The sequence below is a fragment of the Psammomys obesus genome, unplaced genomic scaffold, assembly GCF_907164565.1.
Source record: "Psammomys obesus unplaced genomic scaffold, mPsaObe1.curated_primary_1811, whole genome shotgun sequence".
Classification (NCBI taxonomy): Eukaryota; Metazoa; Chordata; class Mammalia; order Rodentia; family Muridae; genus Psammomys; species Psammomys obesus.
Window position 1 is genome coordinate 4,037,948 of NW_026596134.1, and position 22,027 is coordinate 4,059,974.

Below are 22,027 nucleotides of genomic sequence, written 5' to 3' on the forward strand. Positions count from 1 at the left end.
CCCCCCCTCCCTCCCTCCCTCCCTCCCTCCCCCTCCCTCCCTTCCTTCCTTCCTTCCTCCCTCCCTCTCTCTTTCTTCTTTCTCTACTTACACAGTCTCATGCAGCCCAGGCTGCCTCACACTCACTTTGTACCTGAGGAATATCTTGAACTTCTGATCCTCCTGCCTCCACCCTCAAGTGCTGAGATTTCAGGTGTGTGTCAGCACACTGCCCACATGGTGTTGGGGATGGACCCAAGGCTTTGCACTAGAAACTGAACCACCTCCCCAGCCCTGCCACTCTAGTGTGCAGGCCAGAGGCGTTAATGACAGTCACATTTATACAGCCGTAATTGTTGTTTACATGGCCTTGTCAGTTCCAGTCAAGGCCATCGCTCCTGCTCTGGTCTTAGAAGACTCTCTCTACAGGCCAGGCCTGGGCAAGGCAAGTTGAGGCCACGGTCTGCTCACAGGGTGGTGGAGCTGCTGAGCTGTTTAACTGAGGTGCACTAGGCCAAGATCCTCCTCAGCTGGCTGGGTTTCTTACCTGCAGGACGGGCTTGGCCCCATCTCTTGGATGTCTGTTCTTGTCCAGGGAGCCAGGGGACGGAGCAGACCTGGGGATAGCTGTCATCCTGAATTTCTGATGACCCCTTATGTGACCCGTTGTGACACCTGCACCAGTTCCCAGATGCAGCCCTAGCTGTGTGATCAGCCACACTGCCAGCCCCAGAGCTTTCTAGAAGGCACTTGCCCCAGCCCTTAGCCTTCAGGTACCGACACCTAAATGCTGTCAATGCTCTGTCTTTCCCTCCTGGGCCTTCCTGGCTTGGCAAACTTCCATGTGCACCATTCGCTCCTTTTCTAGAAAACAAACATACAAAAATGCACAAACTGTATAAGGACGGACACTTGCTGCCCTGTAGAGATAGCTAACATTTTGTTAGCTTCTCCGAAGTGCTTATTTGTTTTAGGAACTGCCTCCCTGATGCCTGGCCACCCCCAAATGTCTGGCAAGCTTGGGAGTGACCAGCCCACATCATCTCGATCTGGCCATGTCCAAGCAACTAGCTGCACTCGGCATGGATGTGCCGGCCGGAACGCCGGGCCACGAGGCCTGTGGTTCTGCAGTCACTTTGGTTCCCGGCAGATCATTTTCCTTATGTGGCCTGTTGTGGCACCTGTACTTTATTTCTGCTGGTGGTAAATTCCCCGACCCTGGGACATCTTCTAGCCTCCTTCAGAAGGTGGTCAGAGTGAGGCCTTTGTACCCCACAATCCAGGCTGCAACTCTTCCCAGACAGAAAGTTCAGTGATGGTGTACATGCCTCTCTAAGACCTTTGAGGGTAGGCGTTGGGCTGCTGTTTACTTTCAGGGTGCCGCTGGGGCCTGAAGATGGGAGATGGCAGGAGAAGGGGGGGGAGGATGAGGGTTCAATAAACTTGGAGTCACTCATCATTCTTGTCTCCCCTGTAGCCAAATACCCGGCCATCAAGGCCCTGATGCGGCCAGACCCCCACATCAAATGGACGGTGACGGGAATGGTGCTGGCGCAGTTACTGGCCTGCTGGCTGGTGCGGGGGCTCTCTTGGCGGTGGTTGTTCTTTTGGGCCTATGCCTTCGGTGGCTGCGTCAACCACTCACTGACACTGGCCATCCACGACATCTCGCACAATACTGCCTTTGGCACAAGCTGTTCCTACCGCAACCGTTGGTTTGGCATCTTTGCCAATCTGCCAATTGGCTTACCCTATGCCTCATCCTTCAAGAAGTACCACGTGGACCACCACCGTTACCTGGGTGGCGACGGGCTGGACGTGGACATTCCCACGAACTTTGAAGGCTGGTTCTTCTGCACTCCGGCCCGCAAAGTGCTCTGGCTGATACTGCAACCCTTCATCTACACTCTGCGGCCACTCTATGTGCACCCCAAGGCGATAACGCGGATGGAGATGCTCAACACCCTGGTGCAGATGGCAGTTGACATCACCATCTTTGCCCTCTGGGGGGTAAAGCCCATAGCCTACCTTATGGCCAGCTCCTTTCTGGGCTTGGGCCTGCACCCTATCTCTGGCCACTTCGTGGCCGAGCATTACATGTTCCTGAAGGGCCATGAGACTTATTCCTACTATGGGCCCCTCAACTGGATCACCTTCAATGTGGGCTACCACATGGAGCACCACGACTTCCCCAGCATCCCCGGTTGCTATCTGCCGCTGGTAAGTGCTCAACCTGGCATGGAAGCAGATATAGCAGGAGCGAGGAGAAGGCCTCCAGCTATTCCCAGCCTGCCTTATTTGTTTGTGTGTTGGCAATGGACCGGTCACTCACTTTTGGCTCCAGGGCATCAGGAAAGGCTGTACCACACAAGCCAGTGTCTGGCTGGAGATGGAGGAGGCAGATGGAGACAGGGCAGTTTTCCGGGCAGGTTCAGGTTAGTAGCTTAGGTTAGTGCACACCTGTTGGAACCCCACTAGTGGGCTCTGGAGTGTCTCTGATCAAGTGCATGCTCCATTTCAGCTTCCTTGTCGGTGTCAGTGGATACTGTGAGGTACCCTGCTTCCTAGCTCATGCTTGTTGGTGCTCATTTCTTGTCACAGCCTTGGACCAGCACAGACATACTGCTCCCAGCCTGGAGCTGGCCAGGCAGCACAGGCGTGGTCTTGTCCTTGCAACCTATGGGGACTGGCTGCAGCTACAGGCAAGGAAAGCTGAGAAGAGGGGAGGTGGAAGGGATGCAGGCTGAGACAGAGGGACAGGAGGCCTTGAATGCCAATGGCTGTTAAGTGTGCCAAGGGGCAGCAGTACGGGAGGGTACTCGGGAGTGTGTCACCCTCCGTGGGTGACCAGGTGTGTGTGTGCGCATTGCTGGGCGACTTTGGATTGGCCCAAGGCTGTACCCAAGCAACCTATGAAGCGTTCTCATCCCTCCACAGCTGTCACACTCAAATGTACATTTGAGATGAGGGCAGAGGCTAAGAGGGGACAGCACATCTCAGAAGTCAAGCTCGAGTCTCAGCTGAGGCCACCTCTGAAGGGGCAGCCTTCATGGAGCACTCACTGTAGGCGGGAGAGAAGGCTGCCTGCTGGGCCCATTTCAGATGTAGCAGTGCCTTCCCTGGGGAGGCGGGAGGGCGAGTGCCATAGCACTGTGGAGGTTCAGTGCGGCTGAAGCACTCCCTGGGGTAGGCGGCAGATGTGGCATATCATCAGGTCAGGGGTAAAGCTCAGAGCTGCAGAAGTGTGTTGGGTGAGGAAACGGTGAAAGCTGAGGCCCAGAGGCAGGAGATCATAGGATGCTGGGGTGAGGGTGTGACCCAAGGCCCATAGGCCTCAGAATTCTGCAGAGCACAGTGGGCCCACCTGGACCTCCCGGAGCGGAAAGTTGGTTCTGAGGTGGTGCGCTGGGCCTGCGTGCGCCCTTCCCGCTGCTCAGTGTCAGTGTGCACTCACAGTATATGTGTAGAGTACCAGCCAAGGTACAGTCTTGACGCTAACCCTCTCCACAGGTGCGGAAGATTGCACCTGAGTACTACGACCACCTGCCGCAGTACTACTCCTGGGTGAAGGTGCTCTGGGACTTTGTATTTGAGGACTCTCTGGGACCCTACTCCAGGGTTAAGCGCAAGTTTAAGCTGGCAAAGAACTGCCTGTGAGTCCTGCCGGCCAGCAGGGGCCAAGCACCATGACTCCATGCTGCTCCCGGTCCCATGGGCACAGAACTGGTCTGTCTACATCTCCTGTAGTCTGGATTGCTTCTCATCCTGTTGTGCCCAGCAACAGTGGATACAGGCTATGGTTGGAATAACCAGGCTTACCTGTTCTTTCTGGATCTTAGCTACGACTGAACAGGATACTCTGCACCTCTGGTCCCGTGGAGCTAGCTTCTCTGTTCCTGTGTCCCAGATTAAATCTAGTATTTGTCATAGTCTACGTGTTGTCCTTCTTTTGGGCAGAATGGAGTCTTGGCCTGAACCTGGTCTCTCAGAATGGGGCCTGAATCCAGGTGGATGGAGTCCAGCAGCCCTGTGTAGCTCCCTTTGGCAAGCCCCAGGCCTGAGTCTCATTCCCTTAGGCTCTTGAAGGCCTGAGGCTTCTGCTGCTATGGAGAAACCTCTAGATATGGGCATCAGAAGGTCCCTTCCTCCAAGCCATGGGACAGCTTCACTTTAGGTCCTCTGACCTATGAAACCATCATCCTGAGCTTGGCTAGGGCCAGGATGGCAGCATAAGATCCATATCCCTGGATAAGGTCAGGTCAGGCTGTCAGCATGGGGCTCACCTCTCCCCACCCTACATGGAACCAACTCCCAAGTCGGATGGCTGGCCAGCCTCTCTGCGTTTGAGTTGCGGTTGGGGAACAAATGCTCATGTGACTACACCTGATCCTAAGGAGCCGGACCAGAGCGGGTCCTGATGTCCAGAGCAGGTAGCAGCAGTGTGCTAAGAGGGGGTCCCTTGGCAGAGGGAAAAGAGTAGGTCCAGACTATAGCCTGGGCTTGACCAAGGACCTCACCAAAAAGGAGGCCATGGACAGAGGGTATACCATTGCCCCATGCCTGGGAGTGGCCCCTGAGTTCCGGAAACAGGCGTCCCTGTATAGCGACTGTTGAGATGACTTGGAAGGCCTGGTCGCAGAACTTTTTCTGAGACTGGAGGACTCTGAGCCAGGGCAGGTGGCCCCTCCCTGTGCACAAAGATGAATGCAGGCACTGGGGAATCCCAATGAGCCCAGCTGCACCCCACTCTCCTGGTTGTGCCTCACTGCATGAGCCTACTTCCTGCAGACAGTGCCATAGGCTGTGTTGGGGCCTCCTCTCGTGTCAGAGGCTAGTCTGGGTCTAACTGTACCTCCGAGGGTGCTGTGTGAGGAGGCTGGAGGGCTGCAGCAATGTTCTTAGGAATGTGGACCGTGCTGCCTTGGCCAAGTTGCCTAAGCTGTGAAGTTTATCTCCTCATAGGCCCAACAACTGCATTCCCAGCTTTTAGGATGGTTGGAAATGAGGCGCCATGGACCTCACCCCATCCCCTCCTACCTAGCTCTCAGCACCGAGCACACCAGTAGGCTCTATGGTCATGGAAGGTTACAAGGTCCCCATGGCTAGTCTCCTGGCGATATTGACATGGCCCTTCACACCAAGAGTCAGAGCATCCCTGGAACCACAATGAAGATTCAGTGCTGAGACCCTTCATTAAGTGGCCATGGATTGTTTCTGGCAATGCCAAAGGGATCAGGGACTTTGCATGCGGGAAAGCTTCCTCTCACCTCCCGGTGCCCCAGGGCCACTTCTGGCACTTGACAGATTGCACGTGGAGTTGTCTTGGGTCCAGGGAATGTGTTGCACTCAGAGCCCACCTACCTTGTGATCCTGGGGCCATATGGCTCCCCCAGGCAGGACCTGAGGCTCAGTTCCACAAGTAGGAGGCGCAGGGTAGCTTGGTTACGCTCCTGGGTCCTGGGGATGTTCTGGTGCAGCCCAGCTGCTCTGAGGCCCCTTTATCCCATTAGTCCTGCATGCTCTGGCCTGGGCACTCCTTGTAAAAGGGCATTCCACCAGGGCAGCCAGGGGCTGGTGCACAAGAGAAAGCCAGAAACTGAGTGTGGACAGTGAACGGTTTATTATCATGTGGACATAACACGCACTGCGTGGACATACGAACACCATGGCCGCTGGGGCTGAGCTGTATTCTGACAGCTCTGTGGCATGGAAAGGCCACACCGTACCCAGCTGCTCACTGCCAGCTGAGGTGCCAACAGTGTCACCTAGGAGAAAATGTGGAAGCCATCTAATAAAGCAGGTGATTTGGGGGTGTTCTCTCTAGAAACCAAAAAAATGTACACTTAAATAAGCAGATATAAAATACAAAAAAAGAATAGTGTGTCAGGTACACTAAAAAATCCAGGAGTTGAAGATTGTTTCCTCATTTAATATTGTGTCACAGGTTGAGACTTAAGCACATCCCAGCTTCTGCAGGCTCGCTGTTCGCTGGGGCCAGCGTGGCTCCTCACGATCCTCCAGGGCTGGCGTCATCTTACGTGGTGCTGATCCCACTTAGTTCCTGCCTGATGGCTAAGGGCAGGACAGGAGAGGGGGCTCAGTGGGGCAGAGAAGCACCCTGCTCAGGCCTCCAGGAGACCACAGATGGGATAGAGGCCTACCAGCATGGTAGCTCTGACATAGACCTTTGGGGAGACAACCCAGCCCTCATGGGCTTTTGCCCCTAATGATGAGACTTAAAAATGCCAAAGACCATGGCTCGCCTTTGCACTGCCTCAGGCTACTGAGGAACCCAGGGTCTTCCTCGAGTCTGACAGGTGAGCACCCACAACATCTGCTAAGAGGCCCTTGGGTCCCTCCTCACACAGATTGGAGGCTGGCTCCAGCCTGCCGGGTGCATGTGGTATAGCAGAGCTGTGGACTGTGCTGGTGCCATGGCCTAGACTTTCTCCTCCAGGGCTGGCTCTGTTCTGTGTGCTTGAGCACCCATTGAGCCTTCCCAAACTCTCCTCTTCCTGTTTCTCCCCCTGGTCTGGACTCCTTTCTCTTAGCTCCCACAGTCTCCCCGAGCCCGGCATAGGCCTGTGGTATCCTCAACAGTGGACAGACCTGGCTGGAACCAACAGCTAGAGGAGGGTGACCATTAATTAACAGGCTCTTAGTGTGGGCCGACATGAGGATGGCAAGCAGCGACTGAAGCAGGCTCTTAACACACTCTGTCTCTTCCCAGGCAGCTCTTGTGAGGACAGCTTGGCTGTGCTCAGGGTTTCCGACCCAGCTATTTCCGCAAGGCCAGGACTGTGAGGCAGCAGTGAGACAGTCAGCTGTTTCTTCGCTGTGCCATCTCTTTCCTGCATTCATGAACACTCTCCCAGACTTGTCCTCTGGTGGGACTGGACAGACAGGAATTGTGTTCTCTGTGGCCAAGGGTTGTAGCTATCGCTGGCTACTGGTTGTAGCTACTGGCTGCTATTGGCTGCCAGGTCCCCACAGTACCTCTGAGTACATCTTCCCTATGGGAGCCTGCCATAGCTGCCCCTATGGCTTCATAGGCCTTTCTAACTTCGGTCACTGCCAAAAGCCTGGGAACAAGTGATAGGTAGGACAGCAGGTGGGGCATGGGTGCAGGCTGTGCTGTTTGGTTCTGTGCTGTTCTAGCCTAAGTCAGGCCCTCAATGGCTCTGGTGGGGACATATGTGATATGAGGGTCACAGTCTCACTTTTTGGAGCCAGGGGCTCTTTTGGGAGGGAACACCATGTCTGCTCCCTACACAGGGTCATGCAAATTGTAAAGCTCAGGTACCCTCCTGAGGCAGCAGTGGCAGGAGGATTGGACAGGCAACAGACGTGAACAGGAAAGGACAGAAACCTGGGTTGTCTCCAGGCCTACCCTCTCCTTATAGGTGATCTTCTGGGAGGAAGCTGAGGCAAGGGAGATCTTAGATACAGAAAGCCACACCCCAGGGAGCTGTGCTTTCTTGGAAAGCCACTTCACTTCTCTGCACCTCAGTTTCCACAACTACAAACTCGGGTGAATGTGGGACGCTGGAGGGATAATGTGCTCATCTCTGGCCGGAGCAGCCCCACTCACCATCAATGATCTCCTCCTTTACCTTGTGGAGCTCTCGAACCACCTCCTCCAGGATCTCCTGCTGGGCAGAGTCTCAGAGTGAAGGGACAGACGATGGCTCCAGGGGCTGTGCTGCAGGGGTCTTTCCCTCAGCCAGGCCCTGGACAAACTCTGCTCTAACCACCCCTCAGTTCATGATAGCTGCCCACAGGGAGGGGCCCCAGAAGCAGGCTGCGGATGCCCAGGCACTCCGTCTTTCTCCACTGGCCAGGCGCCTGCCTTTGTGGCAGTCAAGCATGGAACCCACTGGCTAGAGATAGTCCCCAGGCTGCTGGCTGGACTGGCTCTCACCTGTTTCATCCGATCCAAATCTAAAGCATCCAGGCCCACGTCATTCACACTCCCTGCAGGCTTCACCCTGGAAGAACGGGCAGGTGTGGGGAAGCAATTGCCAGGGTCTGTGGGCACTCATGGTGGGGAAGCCTGTCGCGTTAGGGTGCTCTTCTCAGGGTTCACGTGCCACTTGCTGCCTAGCCCTTCTGCTCTACTTAACCTAGGGCTGCTGCGAAAGGATGAGAATCCTACCCCCCACAGGATCCCACCATCAGAGCCGTCTTCTGCTTGAAAGGCCTATGCAGAGGGGGCAACTGAGGCAGCTTGAACTAGCGCCCCCGCCTCTCTAGAGATGGACAGAACTGATCATGTCTTCCTCCACATGGAGCTTGTGTTCCCAGCTGCACTCTGGTTGGTGAAACCCAACAATGGTGGCAATGAAATTATAGTTAGCTCCATGTTGGGGGTACTACATCCCCAAGCTAGCACTTCTTGGGTGGGAAGCGGCTTGCCTACTTCGCTCTTTCAGAAACATCCTAGGATGTGGCTTTGCTCTTTGGGGCAGTCATTCTTTCCTGGTTATACTTTGAACAGGTTCTGACTGAGATCACTCATCTGAACTTCAATGCCTCTTGCGCAGGCACTCTCCCCAGATACTCACTAGCCACAATGTGACTCTAACTCCAGGGTCTTTCAGAACATGGTGGAGGGGCTAAAGGCAGATACAGTCTGGACCCAATTCTCTGCCCATGTGGAGATATGGCTCCAGGGAAGGGACATGGCTGGAACCAGGTAGGGAGACTGGGAGGCGATGGAATTCAAATGTCCACGTATGGGGTTGGCTTAGTGTGAGGGATCGTGCTTAGAGAGTGAGGGTCACTGATCTCCAAAGTTTGTGACAACAGGGTGAAAAATGAAGTGTGCATGCATCTGTTGCGCATGAGCAGATGTTAATTGTGGTGCTGAACAGGTCTACCAGGAATTCTGGGTCCTGGTAGGAAAATAGACCCAAGCTTCAGGCCCTTCCTATAGGCTGCCAGCACCATTTCAGCAGTGAATGCTGGGAACTTGAATCATTTGCCTTACTTCTCAAAGCCTCAGCTCTCCCACATCCACACGGCAGCCATCATGAAGAACATGTGTGCTTTGAGTGGGTGGTTACTGTACATCTTCACTAAAACTAGAGATAGATTTGGCCTGAAGCTGCAAAGAGATTTCATTCTAAAAGAGAGGCCTTGGCCATGTGTCTGCCCAGGGAAGGACACCTGGCCACTGAGAAGTAGGCGCAGATGCTGAGAATGCACCAGTAGTCAGGACTAGCTCTGCTGAAAGGCCACAGGCCTACTCCAGCCTCCTGTCCGCCTTCCGCCTCTGATGGAGTGGGCCTCCTTTAGGCAGAGTCCTGTGCTAAAGCTCTGGAGGGACCCTGCATGCAGACAATCAGCTTACAGCCAAGCCTCAGGGCCACTCTTCCCATTTCCCACCCTCTCTGGCCATACTGGCCTGTTCCGTGACTTTGCTAGGGTGGGTATGCTCAAGGCACCAGCACCTCCACTTCTTCACATTGGAGGCCGCCTCTCAAATCTCTGTGCAGCAGATTCTCTCTCACCCAGAGGCTTGGCCAAGCCCTTCTCTAAAACTCTGTCCTCAACTACCACTGTCCTCAGTCTTCTCCAGAGCCTCTCCTAGGAACCACAGCTATGGCTGCATACAGCCTGGATGACCTTGGGCATGCCTGTCAGCACCAGGCTGGAGGACCTCTTGCTCGTCACCTTGTTTCACTCTGCAAGCCTGGCTTCTGGTGTCACCTGCTCTGTGACAAGAGCTGCCTGCTCCCATTTGGGGTGGCCAGTGGAGAGATTTTCTGGGGAAATCTTGGGGAAATTTTGGGGACCTTCAAATGCAGGCATACTTGCCTCCAGTTACTATCTTTGACTTTTTGGGAGTTCTCAATGGTCTATCCTGCTGTCATACTGGCATTTGGTTTGGGAAACATTGTCAGCTGATTTGTAAGGAGGCTGGCTAGGTGTGCTGCATGCAGAGGAAGGAACCCCAGGATGATCTGAAGAAACAGGGTGTTGCACTGAGGGGAGCAGCAGTCCCCACAGTTGCCCTGCGTGGGAGGGACTGACGGTTCTCTGCTTTGCTTCACTTTCCCTCTGGTAGTCATGCCTCTCCAGAGCCTTGGCCTTCTCGGGGTCTCAGGAGAGGAAGGAGCTAGACTACACTATTGTGAGGGTCTCTGGCTTTGCCTCTTCCCAGGTCTGAAAGAGCAGACCACCCTTCCCAGAGCAAGTTGTTAATACCAAGACATGAGACAGGGCTCGGGGGTGTTAGTCATGGGCAAGGGGACAGAGGAGGCCCCAGAGCCTGGGCAACACATGGGCAGTAGGGTTGTCGGTACCTAGAGTGAGGCTGCGACTGAAGGGGGCTCTTAGCTTCGGGGCTCTTTGCCACAGACGGCGTTCTACGGCAATGGAATGAAACAGACATGTGAACCAGTGCCAGAGCCTGCCCACGAGACTCGCCTCTTGGCCCTTCCCAGAACAGCTCACCTGGAAAGCAACGAGGACACAGGTTTCTCCACCGAGTTGCTCCGTTCCCAGGGCTTTCGGCCAGCCTCTGCCAATTCATTTCACGAAGGGTTAGGACTCAGTGTCACCCCACTCCTAACTACCCTTTGCAGAAGCCTACCCAGTCTGTGGGTGCTGCTTGTAGTAGAGCTGCAACCTGGCTCCTGAGTCTCAGTCCCCCTTTTAGCAGGAACTGTAGGTAGCCCTGCTGTCACCCTGTTTCCCACTGTTCCCAAGAAACTTAGTTCTCTCCATGGAGCTTGGCTCAGTAGGTAGGAAAGCAGAGATTCCAGCTACAAGTGAGCAGCCAGGGACCCGTCCCAACACTCCCATCAGTCTTGCCCTCGTGCATGTTCCTGTAGGCAGGCTCCCTGGGATCCCACTGTCCCTCTGCTCACTAGTCTCCTCACACTGAGTCTGGCCTGCCCCCCTCCTGGACCTGGAAACAGCTTTCTCCTTTCTAAGTCTAATGGTACAGGCTGAGGGTGCCTCATCTGGATGCCTGGGACTGCAGGTGTTACAGATTCAGAGTTCATCTGAAATTTGCTGGGAAAGTTTCAGAATTTGGAGCATTTTTTACTTTTCTTTTATTTTCTTTTTCTGTTTTGGTTTTTTAAGACAGGGTTTCTCAGTATAGCCTTGGCTGTCCTAGACTCGCTTTCTAGACCAGGCTTAACCATGAACTTACAGAGATCTGCCTGAATGCTCAACTTTTATTGTACTAGATTACAATTCATATTCCAATTCACAGGAAATAGACTAAATTGAGCAGAACACACTGGCCAGGGGTCAAGTAAAGGGGCATCAAGGCTGTCCTGCCCTAGGCTGAGCCTTGTCTACAGATCAACCTCAGATTGAGGAAGCTTATCTCAAAGCCACCTGGCAGGTGTGCTGGGCCTATAGGAGCAAGATCTGGGGGCATAGCCATACTCCAGGTATGTGGCCTCAAACAGAATACTTCATCACAGGGAACCAAAACTGCTGTGGGAAATCCCTTAACCCACACAGATAGTAACACTGACCAAAGAATCTGCAATGCAGGGAGCAACACCCCAGGAAATCCTAGAAGGCTGGAAAACACATTCACTAGTATAGACATAAGCTGTCAAAAGCGTCTATCTGTTAGGTGGGACAACCTGACCCTCCACCTCTCTTACCACATTCATGAGCTCTAGGCTTGGCATGAAGCTGACACTGAGCATGTCCTTAGCTAAACCCTGAGTAGCCAGCCTCCGGGTCTTCTTCCCATAGCTAAGCCTCATGGTGCTTTTCTAACTACCCCCCTCTGCCACAGCTGGCTGGGCTAAGACTAGGGGGTGTGTTTCTGGTAAAGTAATGTCAATCGGTGGTCTAACTGTAGTATCAGTCTAGTTGGCATTACACAGGAGACAGAAAACATGACATTAAATAGCTTCTTGGCTAGGGGTAGCTAAGTGGCAGCTTGCTAGACTAATGTGTGGAGGTTCTGGATTGTAAAAACAACAAAACAAACAAAAAACCAAAAACACCTCACTACCACAAAGCCTCCATCCTCAACACGACATCTCCACTGTGGATGGTACTGTCAGTGCATTTTTCTTAGCTGGACCAGGGTCAAGGGCCCCTTGTCACGGTGTGGAAGTTCTGAGAGCCTGGAATTCAGTAGACCTGACCCTCTCCACTCACCCATAGAGTGAAGTGGCCAGATCAGCTAACCACCTGCTCTATGACCTCAAGACTTGTTGGGTCAGGTGCCCTCTTACCTGAGGAATTAGGTGGCTGGCTGGTGGCTCGGGTCCCTGGGGATGGGGAGGTGCTAGGATCTTCCTAAAATGGGAGAGAAGGGCCCTTTCATTAGTCTGTTAGGAACAAGGCATGGCACCTTTGCACCAGCTTGCTTTCCAAATGCACTCAAAGAATATGAACAGTAGATATCTACATTAAAGAATAAAACCCTCACATCACAGGAAGTGGTACACCAGGCTTTGGACAGTGGGGAGGAAGAAGCCTCAGGAAGGTAGCTTTTCTGGCCCGCAAGCACCCTGCCCAGGCCTGATTTATACAGAAGATATATATCTATATCTATTTATATATAAAATATATATCTATTATATATATCTATATATGTTTGTTTTTTTTTTTTAAGGTGGAAAAATGAGGCCTGAAGAGGGTTTCAACAGGGCCTCAATAGTGAAATCCAATCCTTAAGGTTCTGTGGCCTGAGACACTCTGAAGCTGGGGCTAGGGAATGCTAGCTGACACCCAAGAAAAACCAGTACTGACTTGATGGAATATGGCTACCAAATCCTAACACAGCCATGTAAATATCCAGAGATTCCTGGCCACGCAGGCCTTTGTATGTCCAGCATGGCGGCTTGAGTCAGTGGGTGAGGTCTGCAAGGCAACCCTGGCTGTACGAAGGGCACAGCTGAAGCAGAGAGCTAGGGAAGAGGGGTAACCTTTCTAATCTGGAGCCCGAGAGGGCATTTTTAGGGGGTAAGGATCATGCAGAAGCATAGGCTGAGAGAGGCTAGCTGGTGTGCAGAGAGAACTGCATATGCCCAAGCCCAGCGAAGTGGCACAGGCACAATAGACTGGTAGGGAAGACTGAAGCCCAGGGGCACAAGGCCTACCTCACTGGCTGAGCACATGAGGAAGATGAAGCAGGAAGCTGTACTTCCCTCTAGTTCTGCTAGTGAAGTGCAACCTTCATGCTGTTTGCACTTGAGGCTTTTTACTCAGTAGTCTCAGTAGAATTTTATTATTTTTTGTAAGAAAGCTTATCACGCACATAAGGAAAACTGGTCACCATAAACAGCAGTTGAGGGCTGAGAGCTCTGCTGACAGCCTCCATATGCCTGCCAAGGATAAGAGCCCAGGGCTCCAGGATCCTGCAATGGCTAGGAACCTCAACTCCCACTGGGCTTGAAGCACTTGAGTGGAGTGTTTAGAATTATGAATAATTTGAAATAAAATGTCTCTGACTTCCACAAGAATTCAGCCTTGATGCGGCCTAGTATGCTGGAGTAGAGTGTGGCCTGTGGTTCCCTGGGAGTCTTCCAAGCTGATTCTGCTGGCCGAGGCTTTTCTGCCTACTTCTGCTTTCCCTGCTGAGTAATGGCTCCGAGGATCTGGTCAAGAGAATGCTCAGGAGGTGCAAGCCTGGCTGGACCTGTACCACAAACAGATCCCTGCCCCTCCCTCACAGCTATGTTCAAACCAGGGACCCAGTTCCCAGTGACCTCACTGGCAGATTTGCTTACATCGGAGGCAGGCCTGAGAGTGTGGGCTGGCTGGGTGGAGTGGTGCCTACCGTTTGACTCTCATCCTCCTTTCTGTCAGCAGGCTTGTCTGTCTGGGAGGCTGCTTTTCTCCTAGATGTTGGGAGAAAAAAACAACAATCACAATCACAACAACAAAACAAAATCAGTTTCCCAAGGCTCACAGTGAGCTAGAGCTGTGTGGCTTCCGGGCCCACACTTGATTCCCTGACAGACTGTGTGTGGCTTCCGGTCTCTGTTTATATGAACAGGCCACTTGGTCAGGTACCCTTCTTTGCATGAGCCAAGGCCAGGGAGTAAGACTTTCTGTTCTCACCCATGACCTAGACTCAAAACTGGTCTGGGCAGGAAGTAAGTTTCTGGGCTGTTTCTTTGTTCAGCTCAGCTGGTGCTGGCCATAGCTTCTGAGGGAGAAAGAAGCTGGTTGTGTCCTGTTTAGGTCCCCCAGGGGACAGGGTTACTCCAGGCCTATGGATAGACTGGAACCCTGGACCACGGTGTCTCTTTTAGGTCAGAGCTGTGGGAGGCTTCTGCTGCCACTGGCTGGCTGGGGAGCCTCGACTCTAGCATCGTGTCGCAGGGGACAAGACTTTCTCTTGCCATTCTTCTGTCTTGAACTTCAGTTCAGCTAGTCACTCCCTTCCCAGTCTAGAGCAACACTGAGGAGCTAAAAGTGCCCAGAGAGTAGCAGGGCTTCCCTATACTCAACTCATGAATGTTCGTTATAGGCATAGAAACTCCCTTTCCAGGACTCTCACTTTACCTGTGCTTCCTGTCTCAGTGGTCACTGTACCTGGCTTCCTCCCAGGTAAAGACACAGGCCTCCTATCCTTCCCAGCAATGTGCTCTGGTGTATTTTCAACTGTGTGAGCCCTTGAAGCCATTAGCCTCCCATATCCTGAGGTGAGCAGCCTGCCAGGAGTGAAGTGGGCCTGGTGTATGCTAGGAGTGTCTCTGGCTACCAGAGGCAGGGCTCACACAAGCTGTCTTGTCCACAAACTAGGAACATTAAGTCTCATCAGTTCTTTGTATTTCTTCCCACTTGGACCTATCCTCACTACCATCCACTCTATGCCAGCCATCGTCACCTCTTCCTGAAGGTCTACACACTCACTTCACCCTATTTCAATCCATTGATGTTTCATCTCTTAATAGAGGGATGCCTAGGCAGAGAGTGTGCCTCAGTGGTAGTACATCTGCCCAGCACGGAAGCCATGAGTTCCACTCCAACACTGTAAAAACTGGCAAGGAGACAGCTAGAGACGAGGCCATTCCACTCTCCTCTGGTAAGATTTTGAGGCAAATACTTGTGACAGGGCTGGTCACATAGCAGCTCACAGCCCCTGTTCTCCACTGCAGGTAGACCCCTGCTGGAAGAGAAGAAGCAGGGGACAAAAGCAGGACTACCAATCTCACTGAGGTGATTTCAAAGAGTTGTTTGGTTGATCCCTGCAAATTGTGCAAAGCACCGTTGCTTTTATAGAGCCTGGATCCCACCCCCATGTTCCAGCACCTGGCATCCGCTTGGCTCCTGGATACTCTAACCTTTCCTGTTTTTAGAGAGAGTACTCCCTTTCAGTTTGGACTACGCCATTGCTATCTAGGCCAAGTGGTTAAGCTCACTCGTCTCGGTAGGGAAGGTGAAAACCTTTTCTTTTCTAAAGCTATTTTCTACTGTTATCTGAAGCCCGGGCCACCTCTGAGTACTCCGAGACGCAATGCAGCTGGGCAGTGATGTGCTCTTTCAGCCTTTAGCCTACCTCTACAGTCCTCCACACGTGCTGAGTCTCTGCCAAGCACTTGAACACTGCCTGGCACCTGTGCTGTCTCCAGCCCAAGGAGCTGTACTTCTGTGAGCTGAGTACAGGTAGCACCTCCTCCCTGAGGCCTGTTTTCTCCCTCTACAGGCCTTGACTTAATGTTCTGTGAAGGCTGCTTACATGTCTGGCTCCTATCTTGGCAATTTATGCCTGCCTAGGCCCTCTAGGAGGCTTGGGGAGGCCAATTCTACAGACGTCCCACCGTCCTCTGACACCAATCTTCTGCTGCATGTGTGGAGGAGGCCAGGGTCTGCCCTACCATGAAGCAGCAGCCTGGCTGCCTGCACTTCTGGGCCCATCTACTCTCTTCATGCTCACAGAGCCTCCCTCTTGGATTTAATGAGATAAATTAGGACAACAGTGTGAAGTATCCAGGCATACAGTTTTCACTCAGGCTTGTCAGCCTAGAAGGTGGAAGAGAGTGAGGGAGCAAGTGGCAGGGATCACACAGCTGTCTCCTCACCTCAGGAGGGTAGTTCTCCCTACCTAGTTATGGCGAGAGCCTTTTGCTCAGTGTCTCAGTGGTGATGGGAGGGCAGGGTGAGGGGTGCTTTGCTGATATGTGAAGGGTGCCTGGCCTGCCCACCCTGCCGGGGACTCTTATTTGTGGTACTAACTGGAGCAGCAGGGGACAGGCCTCTGCTGTGGCTTTATCTTTTCTCAGGTGCAGAGTGCTAGGATATCAGGCCTGCCCCTGTGCTAGCTGCTTCTCCAGGCCTTAGAACTCAGAAAAGTCAGCATCCTTGGTGCTAGGTCACAGTGACAGGGTATTAGCCTGTGCAGGCTAGCATTATACCTGCTAGGGCGACCAGATAACAGGCTGAGAGCCAGCCCTGACACAGAGGATCCTGTCTTCTCCCAACTCTCTGGGCACAAGCTATCTCTTAATTCCATTCCTGCCTCTTCCTCCACATTCTCCAGAGAAATCTAACACTCAGGGAGTGTACTCTATGTTAGGCTTCCGAGTGCAGGAGGTGCTCTGCCTGTGCTCTGAATGTGTCTTAGGAACGACCTTCAGTGGAGGACAGTAGCTTCCCAAGAGGCACACTGACCTAGGAGGCATTACACCCACCTCTTGGCCAGCAGTTTATTCATTTCTTCCATGAGGCCTCCTCCACCTCCCCCACTGCTTGCCCGGTTGGCATCCGACTTTGAAGTCCCACTAGGACTGGAGCCTCCAGATGCATCTTCTGGCTGAGGGTGAGGAAGCATGTGTGTCATACTGGGTGGTGGGAGCAGCAGCAGTCCCAGTGGATGTGGGATGTAGAAAGACCTCAGGAGCGAGGCTACCAGTCCAACACTCCCAAGTCCACAGGTCAGAAAACCAGAATCTTGGGAGGCCCTGGGGATAGGCATGGTAGGCCCACAGGCTTGAGTCCTTGCCAAAGCCACAAGGGAGGAGGGAAGCAAATTTCAAGCCAGAGACATGTGTCAGGGACACTCTTCAATGAACAGACTTATGACTACATGCAGCTCATTCCAGAGCATACACCAAGGGTAGGGAGCAGCCTGAATCAGTCCCATGGAAAACACAGAGGCAGAGCCCGCACTTGCTAACTAAGGCAGCTTGTAGCTGACAGGCGGGTCCCTGTTTATTTGTTTGATAACTGGGAGAGGGCTGACTGGCCGGCCTGGGGAACAGCCTTTTGCTCAGTGTCTCACTGGTGAATAGGTGAGGGCAGGGTGAGAGTTGCTTTGCTGATATGTGAAGGGTGACTGGCCTTTTCACATTCTTACCCGCTGTACCCTCCTTAGCTTGGCTCCGGCCAGGGCAGCAGCCAGTCCTGATGCAGAGCTCTCATCGTGGTTGGCCCCCTGAGCTCCTCCAGCTGGCAGAGGGGGTGGGGGAGGAGGAGTAGCTCCTGTAGGTGGAGGGGGCACTGGGGGTGGAGGTGGGGGTGGAGGTCCACTACATGAGAGGGAGGCGCTGGCTGCCGATGAGGGATGCCCAGGTGGGAGGATGGGCCCTGAAATGTAATAGGGAGGAGTCAGTTTCCAAGGTAGCTGCTGTCCAGCCTACTGTTTTCATTCCTGGTCCCTGGACAAGAATGGAGGGCAGTTTGCTCATCAGAGAGATGAGGAGCGGAACAGTTTACCTCTTTCAGGAAGGCCCTGCAGAAACCAGTCCTGTTACAATCACTCTCTATTCTACTCTCCTCAGCATCTGGGGCTAGACTGGGACCAGTGGCCTAACACCCCTTGAGCACAGCAAACTTCCTCTAGCTTCACTCATGCTTTTCCAGGGGGAGGGGAATTCTTGGCAGTGCCTTTTTCCATTCTAAGTACTTGGCTCCGTCTTAGAGACTGACTGAGGCCCCAAGGTGTAACTGGGACTGACACTTGGTCCCTGGGGGCTGTAAGAGGTAAGTAACTGTGACCCCAGGGCTGACCAGCACTTTGGGGCAAGGAACCATTAAGCCGCGTGCTGGCCTCCTCTATGTACCTACTCAGGCACCCTGTGCTGCATGCTGCCTGGATTCCCACTGTGTCACATGCTGAGGAAAACAGCTCAGGGTACTTAAGGCCTAGTGAAGAGGCCTTAATCACAGACATGTGCTTCACGGCAAGCTGCACTAGAGTAGGCAGACACACGGGATGGCCGTGAAAGAGGAAGTTCTTGGACCAGTTGGGACCATACAGGAGACGAGCTGTCAAGATGGCTGAAGGAAGCAGTGGTGAGCAAAGAGAATGGGCTGCCTGGAAGGAAAAGGAAGAAGCTAGTGCCAGAGTGGAAGCGGGATGTAGAGTGCGGGGTAGGCTTCAGAGCTATGTCCCCGGGTCGAGGCAGAGTGCAGCAGAGAGGAGGTGCTGCAGCAGGTGAGAGAACAGTACCAACCCCTGAGTGCAGGGTGCTTGGAAAGCAGCTAAGGCTGTTTTCCCCTGAGCAAGTAAGAACTTGAGAATGCACTGAGCAAGTCAGCTAAGATGAAGGTACAAAAGCTTGAGGCAAATGCACCAGACAACCTCTCCTGTGGTGTGCTAAGTCTCACTTGGTACCCAGGACCTTTGCTCTGGCATTCTTCTCTGGACTTGGCCCCACCTCTGGGTGTTCCCAGCACCTTTGACACAGTGTGCACTTCATGCTAGGACAAGCATGACTTCCTAGGGGCAGGAACTGCTGTCTGCCTTGTCAATACCACGTTCCTAGCTCTCAGAGTCTCTACATGTCCACTGCGGAACTGAATGATGGGAAGGCTGGGGGACTCCCTAACCTATGCTTAGTCATCTGAAGTGACATCACATTTTGAGCCTAGTTGGTTGGAAGTGGTGACGGTTCTATTTGAGTCAAAGGCCACTTGGGACAGCGTGAGTGGCAGCTGGAGGAGAAGATTCTTACTTACCTGTGGCCGAGATTCTTCTCTCCAGAGACTCCTGGCGGTGCTGCTGCTGCTCCATCACTTGTCTGAAAAGCAACCACAGCAGACACCTTGACCTTCCTGTGCCTGAGCACCCAGGTTTGAAAGCTGGTCCCTGAGAACCATGGCACTCGGCTCTGTGTGTGCGTGTGGTGCGAATGCACGTGTGTGTAGGCAAATTATTATCCTGAATGTTGTTTCTTGGCACCATCCACTTTTTTTTCTTTGAGAAAGAATCTCTCACTGGACTGGAACTTAGCAAGCAGGCAAGGCTGGCCGGCCAATGTTCTCCAGGGTTTGTCTGTTTTGCTTCCTAAACTCTGGTATCCAAGTGAGTGGTGCCATGTCTAACTTTTTCTTTAAAAGGGCAATGGGGCTCTAATTTATTGCCTTGCATGCACTTTACTGACCGAGTCACCTTCCCAAATCCCGGTGTTGCCTCCTAAAGAGAGGGATGTAGATAGAAGAAGACTGGCAAGCTGGGACACACTGGGCAGGAAACATCTCAGAGAAACTTGTGTGACCTTCTGGCTGATTTGATTAGCTCACTGAAGTGAGTGGGCCAATGGTCTCTTCTGGATATTTGGAGCCAGTGGCTTCAATAGATGTGGCCTCAAAAGAAATGGAAGCCCACACGCCTCATTCTGGTCCCCCAATCAGAGGGCCACCCGGTACTACAGGGCTACTAGGTACTCTTCAGAAGGGGTTTAGGAAGTGTGGGTGTGTTGGCCACGGACCTGTACCCTTAAACTACTGCGAGCTCACAGGTCTCTGGCGTGTAGTACTGCCCTCTGTTGCCCCTGTTGCCAGTGTATTCCTGAGAGTGTTGGCCTGAGCCGTATGTGTCTCAGCTAGCTGAAGGGTGCTCCTGGCACTCCTGAGAGACTTGCAGGCAACCATCTGTGGGACATGGGTTACCTTCTCTGGATGTCCATCTCCTCAGGAGAGGGGCCATTCTGCACCTGACGCTGTGTGGAGGGACCTGTAGGGAAGAGATGAAGAGTGAAACAGTCAATAGAGGGGAAAAGACCCAACAAATAACCCTACTGGCACACTCTCCACTCTTCCTGGCCTCACAAGAGATGCCCCCGGCCTTCCTTTAAAAATAGGCTCTAGATGGGCAGTGGGGTCGCAAGCCTTTAATCCCAGCAGTCGGGAGCCAGAGGCAGGCTGATCTTTGTGAGTTCAAGGCCAGCCTGGTCTTCAGAGCAAGTTCCAGGACAGCCAGAGCTCCAAAGAGAAACCTTGTCTCAAAAAAGGGGGTGAAGGGTTCTCACACCTGTGTAACACCCGCATACCTTCTCATTCACTCTTTCTCTCTTCATTTCTTGGATCCGCCCTCTGAAGCATAAATGGAATCCAAATTCTTAACTGTTGACATCTATCTACTATCTTTAAACAGTACCTGCTATGTCTGCTTCCTCACTTGCCGCCCTCTCTTCACCTCTACCAGGGTGTTAAGAATCATCAGCTCTGATGGGTTCTTTGAGTGCAGGACCAATGCCTACAGCTAAAGAGCCAGATTCAACCCAGGGACTACAAAGTGTAGGGTGGGCCCCTCCTTGCACCTGCTACTCACACTGGTTGTCTGGAGCTGTGGGTAGAGACAGTGAGGTCATGCACTGCTCCCTTGGTTCTACACCACCAGGAAACCTCCTAGGCCACACCCACTTTGGATCTGAAAGGGTAGGATCCCACTGCTGAGCCTCATGTTCACAGAAGGGCTGGTGGCTGGTGCTAGGAACCCACATCAGCATGCTTTGTGGCATATTTAAAGAGAAATTCAGGCTGCAGCTCCAACCTGAGAAAGAGCCTCTTGTTTCCTGAGGGCCAGGTATTCCTTGGGAAGTGCACAATCAGAGGAGGGGAGGGGATGTGCAAACAGCTTTGTTTCCACCTCTGGGTGAAGTGAGCATGAATCTACACCCTCAGACAGCAGGGAGTCTCTTCAGCCTCCCACTTCCCAGAAGTCCTGGGGCCTTAGTAGTCTTCTTGTATGCAGAAAATGTTATTTACTATGGGAATTTGATCAGAGCAATGCACTTTCTTTACTTAATCTATATTTCAGTTGTAATTCTCTCACAACTAGGAGTATGTCCGTGAGGACTTGAGACCTAAAAGAAACCAGGTTCAGGAAGGTTAGGTGACTTGCTCAAAAGCTGTGCAAGAAGCAGAACAAGACAAAGTACCTGCCAAATGTCACTTTCCTGCTCAAGTTTGGTTTCACTGTGAGGCAGACTGGCTTGAAGAATGAGATGATGGACTCACACTCCACCTAAAGAGCCACAGGCTGCCCTATCTCTGGACAGTGCTTTCAGGTTTTGCCTTGTGGCTGCACACTACAAAGGGGCTCCTTGACCCCTGCCTCACTCATTCCGCTGAAGGCAGGTTTCACAATGCCTCAGCCCCACATTCTGTAGCTTAGCTGTTAGCCTGGTCAAGGCTGTGGTGGTTTAAATGAGAAACGTGCTACAGAGCCCTGACTACTTGAACACCTGGTCATCAGTTGGGAGGTTTAGGAGGTGTGCCCTTGCTAGAGGGAGTGTCACTGGGGGCAGGCTTTGGGAGGTCACAGCCTTCTCTACTTCCAGTTTGTGCTCTCTGCTTCCTGCTCCTGGCACCACTCCCCCCTACCATGATGGACTCTATTCCTCTGGAACTGTGGGACAATAAGTAAGCTTCTTTTGCTTACGGTGTTTTCTTACAACAGCAGACAAGTAACTAATACACAGGCCCTAGGTTCTAGCGTGAGCAACTGTGCTGACACACTGAGTCTAGATTTTGTCTTTCCTCCTCTGGATGCTGAGTTCCTATTCTGGCAACCTGGTGTTGCTCACTGTCTGAGGTTTGGTCCCTATGATTGGACTAAGACCCTGGATGCCTGGCCCACACTGGCTGTTGCAAGGTCTGCTAAGAGCTGCTGTCCTGGCTTGGTTACTACAGTTGTTTCTTATCCTGTTAAGATCTCTGATGGCAGTTATGCTCACAGTGTTCTGCTGCCACACACTTGAATTTCTCAGTCTGCATGCTGGGACACCCTAACACCCTCAGCTAACCTGCTACTACAGAAAGCCAGGGGAGGCCATCAGGACCCATGGTGCCTTCCAGGCCTGGAGCTCTTTCCTGAAGACATACT

The 22,027-nt window shown here is 52.8% G+C and overlaps 2 protein-coding genes across 9 annotated transcripts in view; one reads left to right on the top strand and one right to left on the bottom strand.

The window, feature by feature from the left end:
• Positions 1-22,027, top strand: part of Degs2 (delta 4-desaturase, sphingolipid 2) — a 102,547-nt gene that overhangs the window by 6,956 nt on the left and 73,564 nt on the right. For 2 of the 4 annotated variants that reach the window (XM_055592834.1, XM_055592836.1), the window contains exons 2-3: positions 1,457-2,199; positions 3,490-3,908. In XM_055592834.1, the coding sequence (XP_055448809.1) occupies positions 1,457-2,199; positions 3,490-3,636 (890 nt within the window). In that variant the 3' untranslated portion in view covers positions 3,637-3,908. Of the gene's footprint in view, positions 1-574; positions 753-1,456; positions 2,200-3,489; positions 3,909-22,027 lie in introns of those variants that run through there. The other 2 variants (XM_055592835.1, XM_055592837.1) reach the window with 2 other exon arrangements.
• Positions 5,581-22,027, bottom strand: part of Evl (Enah/Vasp-like) — a 122,763-nt gene continuing 106,316 nt past the window's right edge. For 4 of the 5 annotated variants that reach the window (XM_055592833.1, XM_055592831.1, XM_055592829.1 and 1 more), the window contains 11 exons: positions 19,810-19,873; positions 18,877-18,938; positions 17,273-17,502; positions 16,608-16,729; positions 13,748-13,808; positions 12,198-12,261; positions 10,438-10,504; positions 10,287-10,349; positions 7,901-7,967; positions 7,571-7,628; positions 5,581-6,051 (listed from right to left, as the gene is read on the bottom strand). In XM_055592833.1, coding sequence (XP_055448808.1) covers positions 6,014-6,051; positions 7,571-7,628; positions 7,901-7,967; positions 10,287-10,349; positions 10,438-10,504; positions 12,198-12,261; positions 13,748-13,808; positions 16,608-16,729; positions 17,273-17,502; positions 18,877-18,938; positions 19,810-19,873 — 896 coding nt within the window. In that variant the 3' untranslated portion in view covers positions 5,581-6,013. The remainder of the gene's footprint in view (positions 6,052-7,570; positions 7,629-7,900; positions 7,968-10,286; positions 10,350-10,437; positions 10,505-12,197; positions 12,262-13,747; positions 13,809-16,607; positions 16,730-17,272; positions 17,503-18,876; positions 18,939-19,809; positions 19,874-22,027) is intronic. The other variant, XM_055592830.1, reaches the window with a different exon arrangement.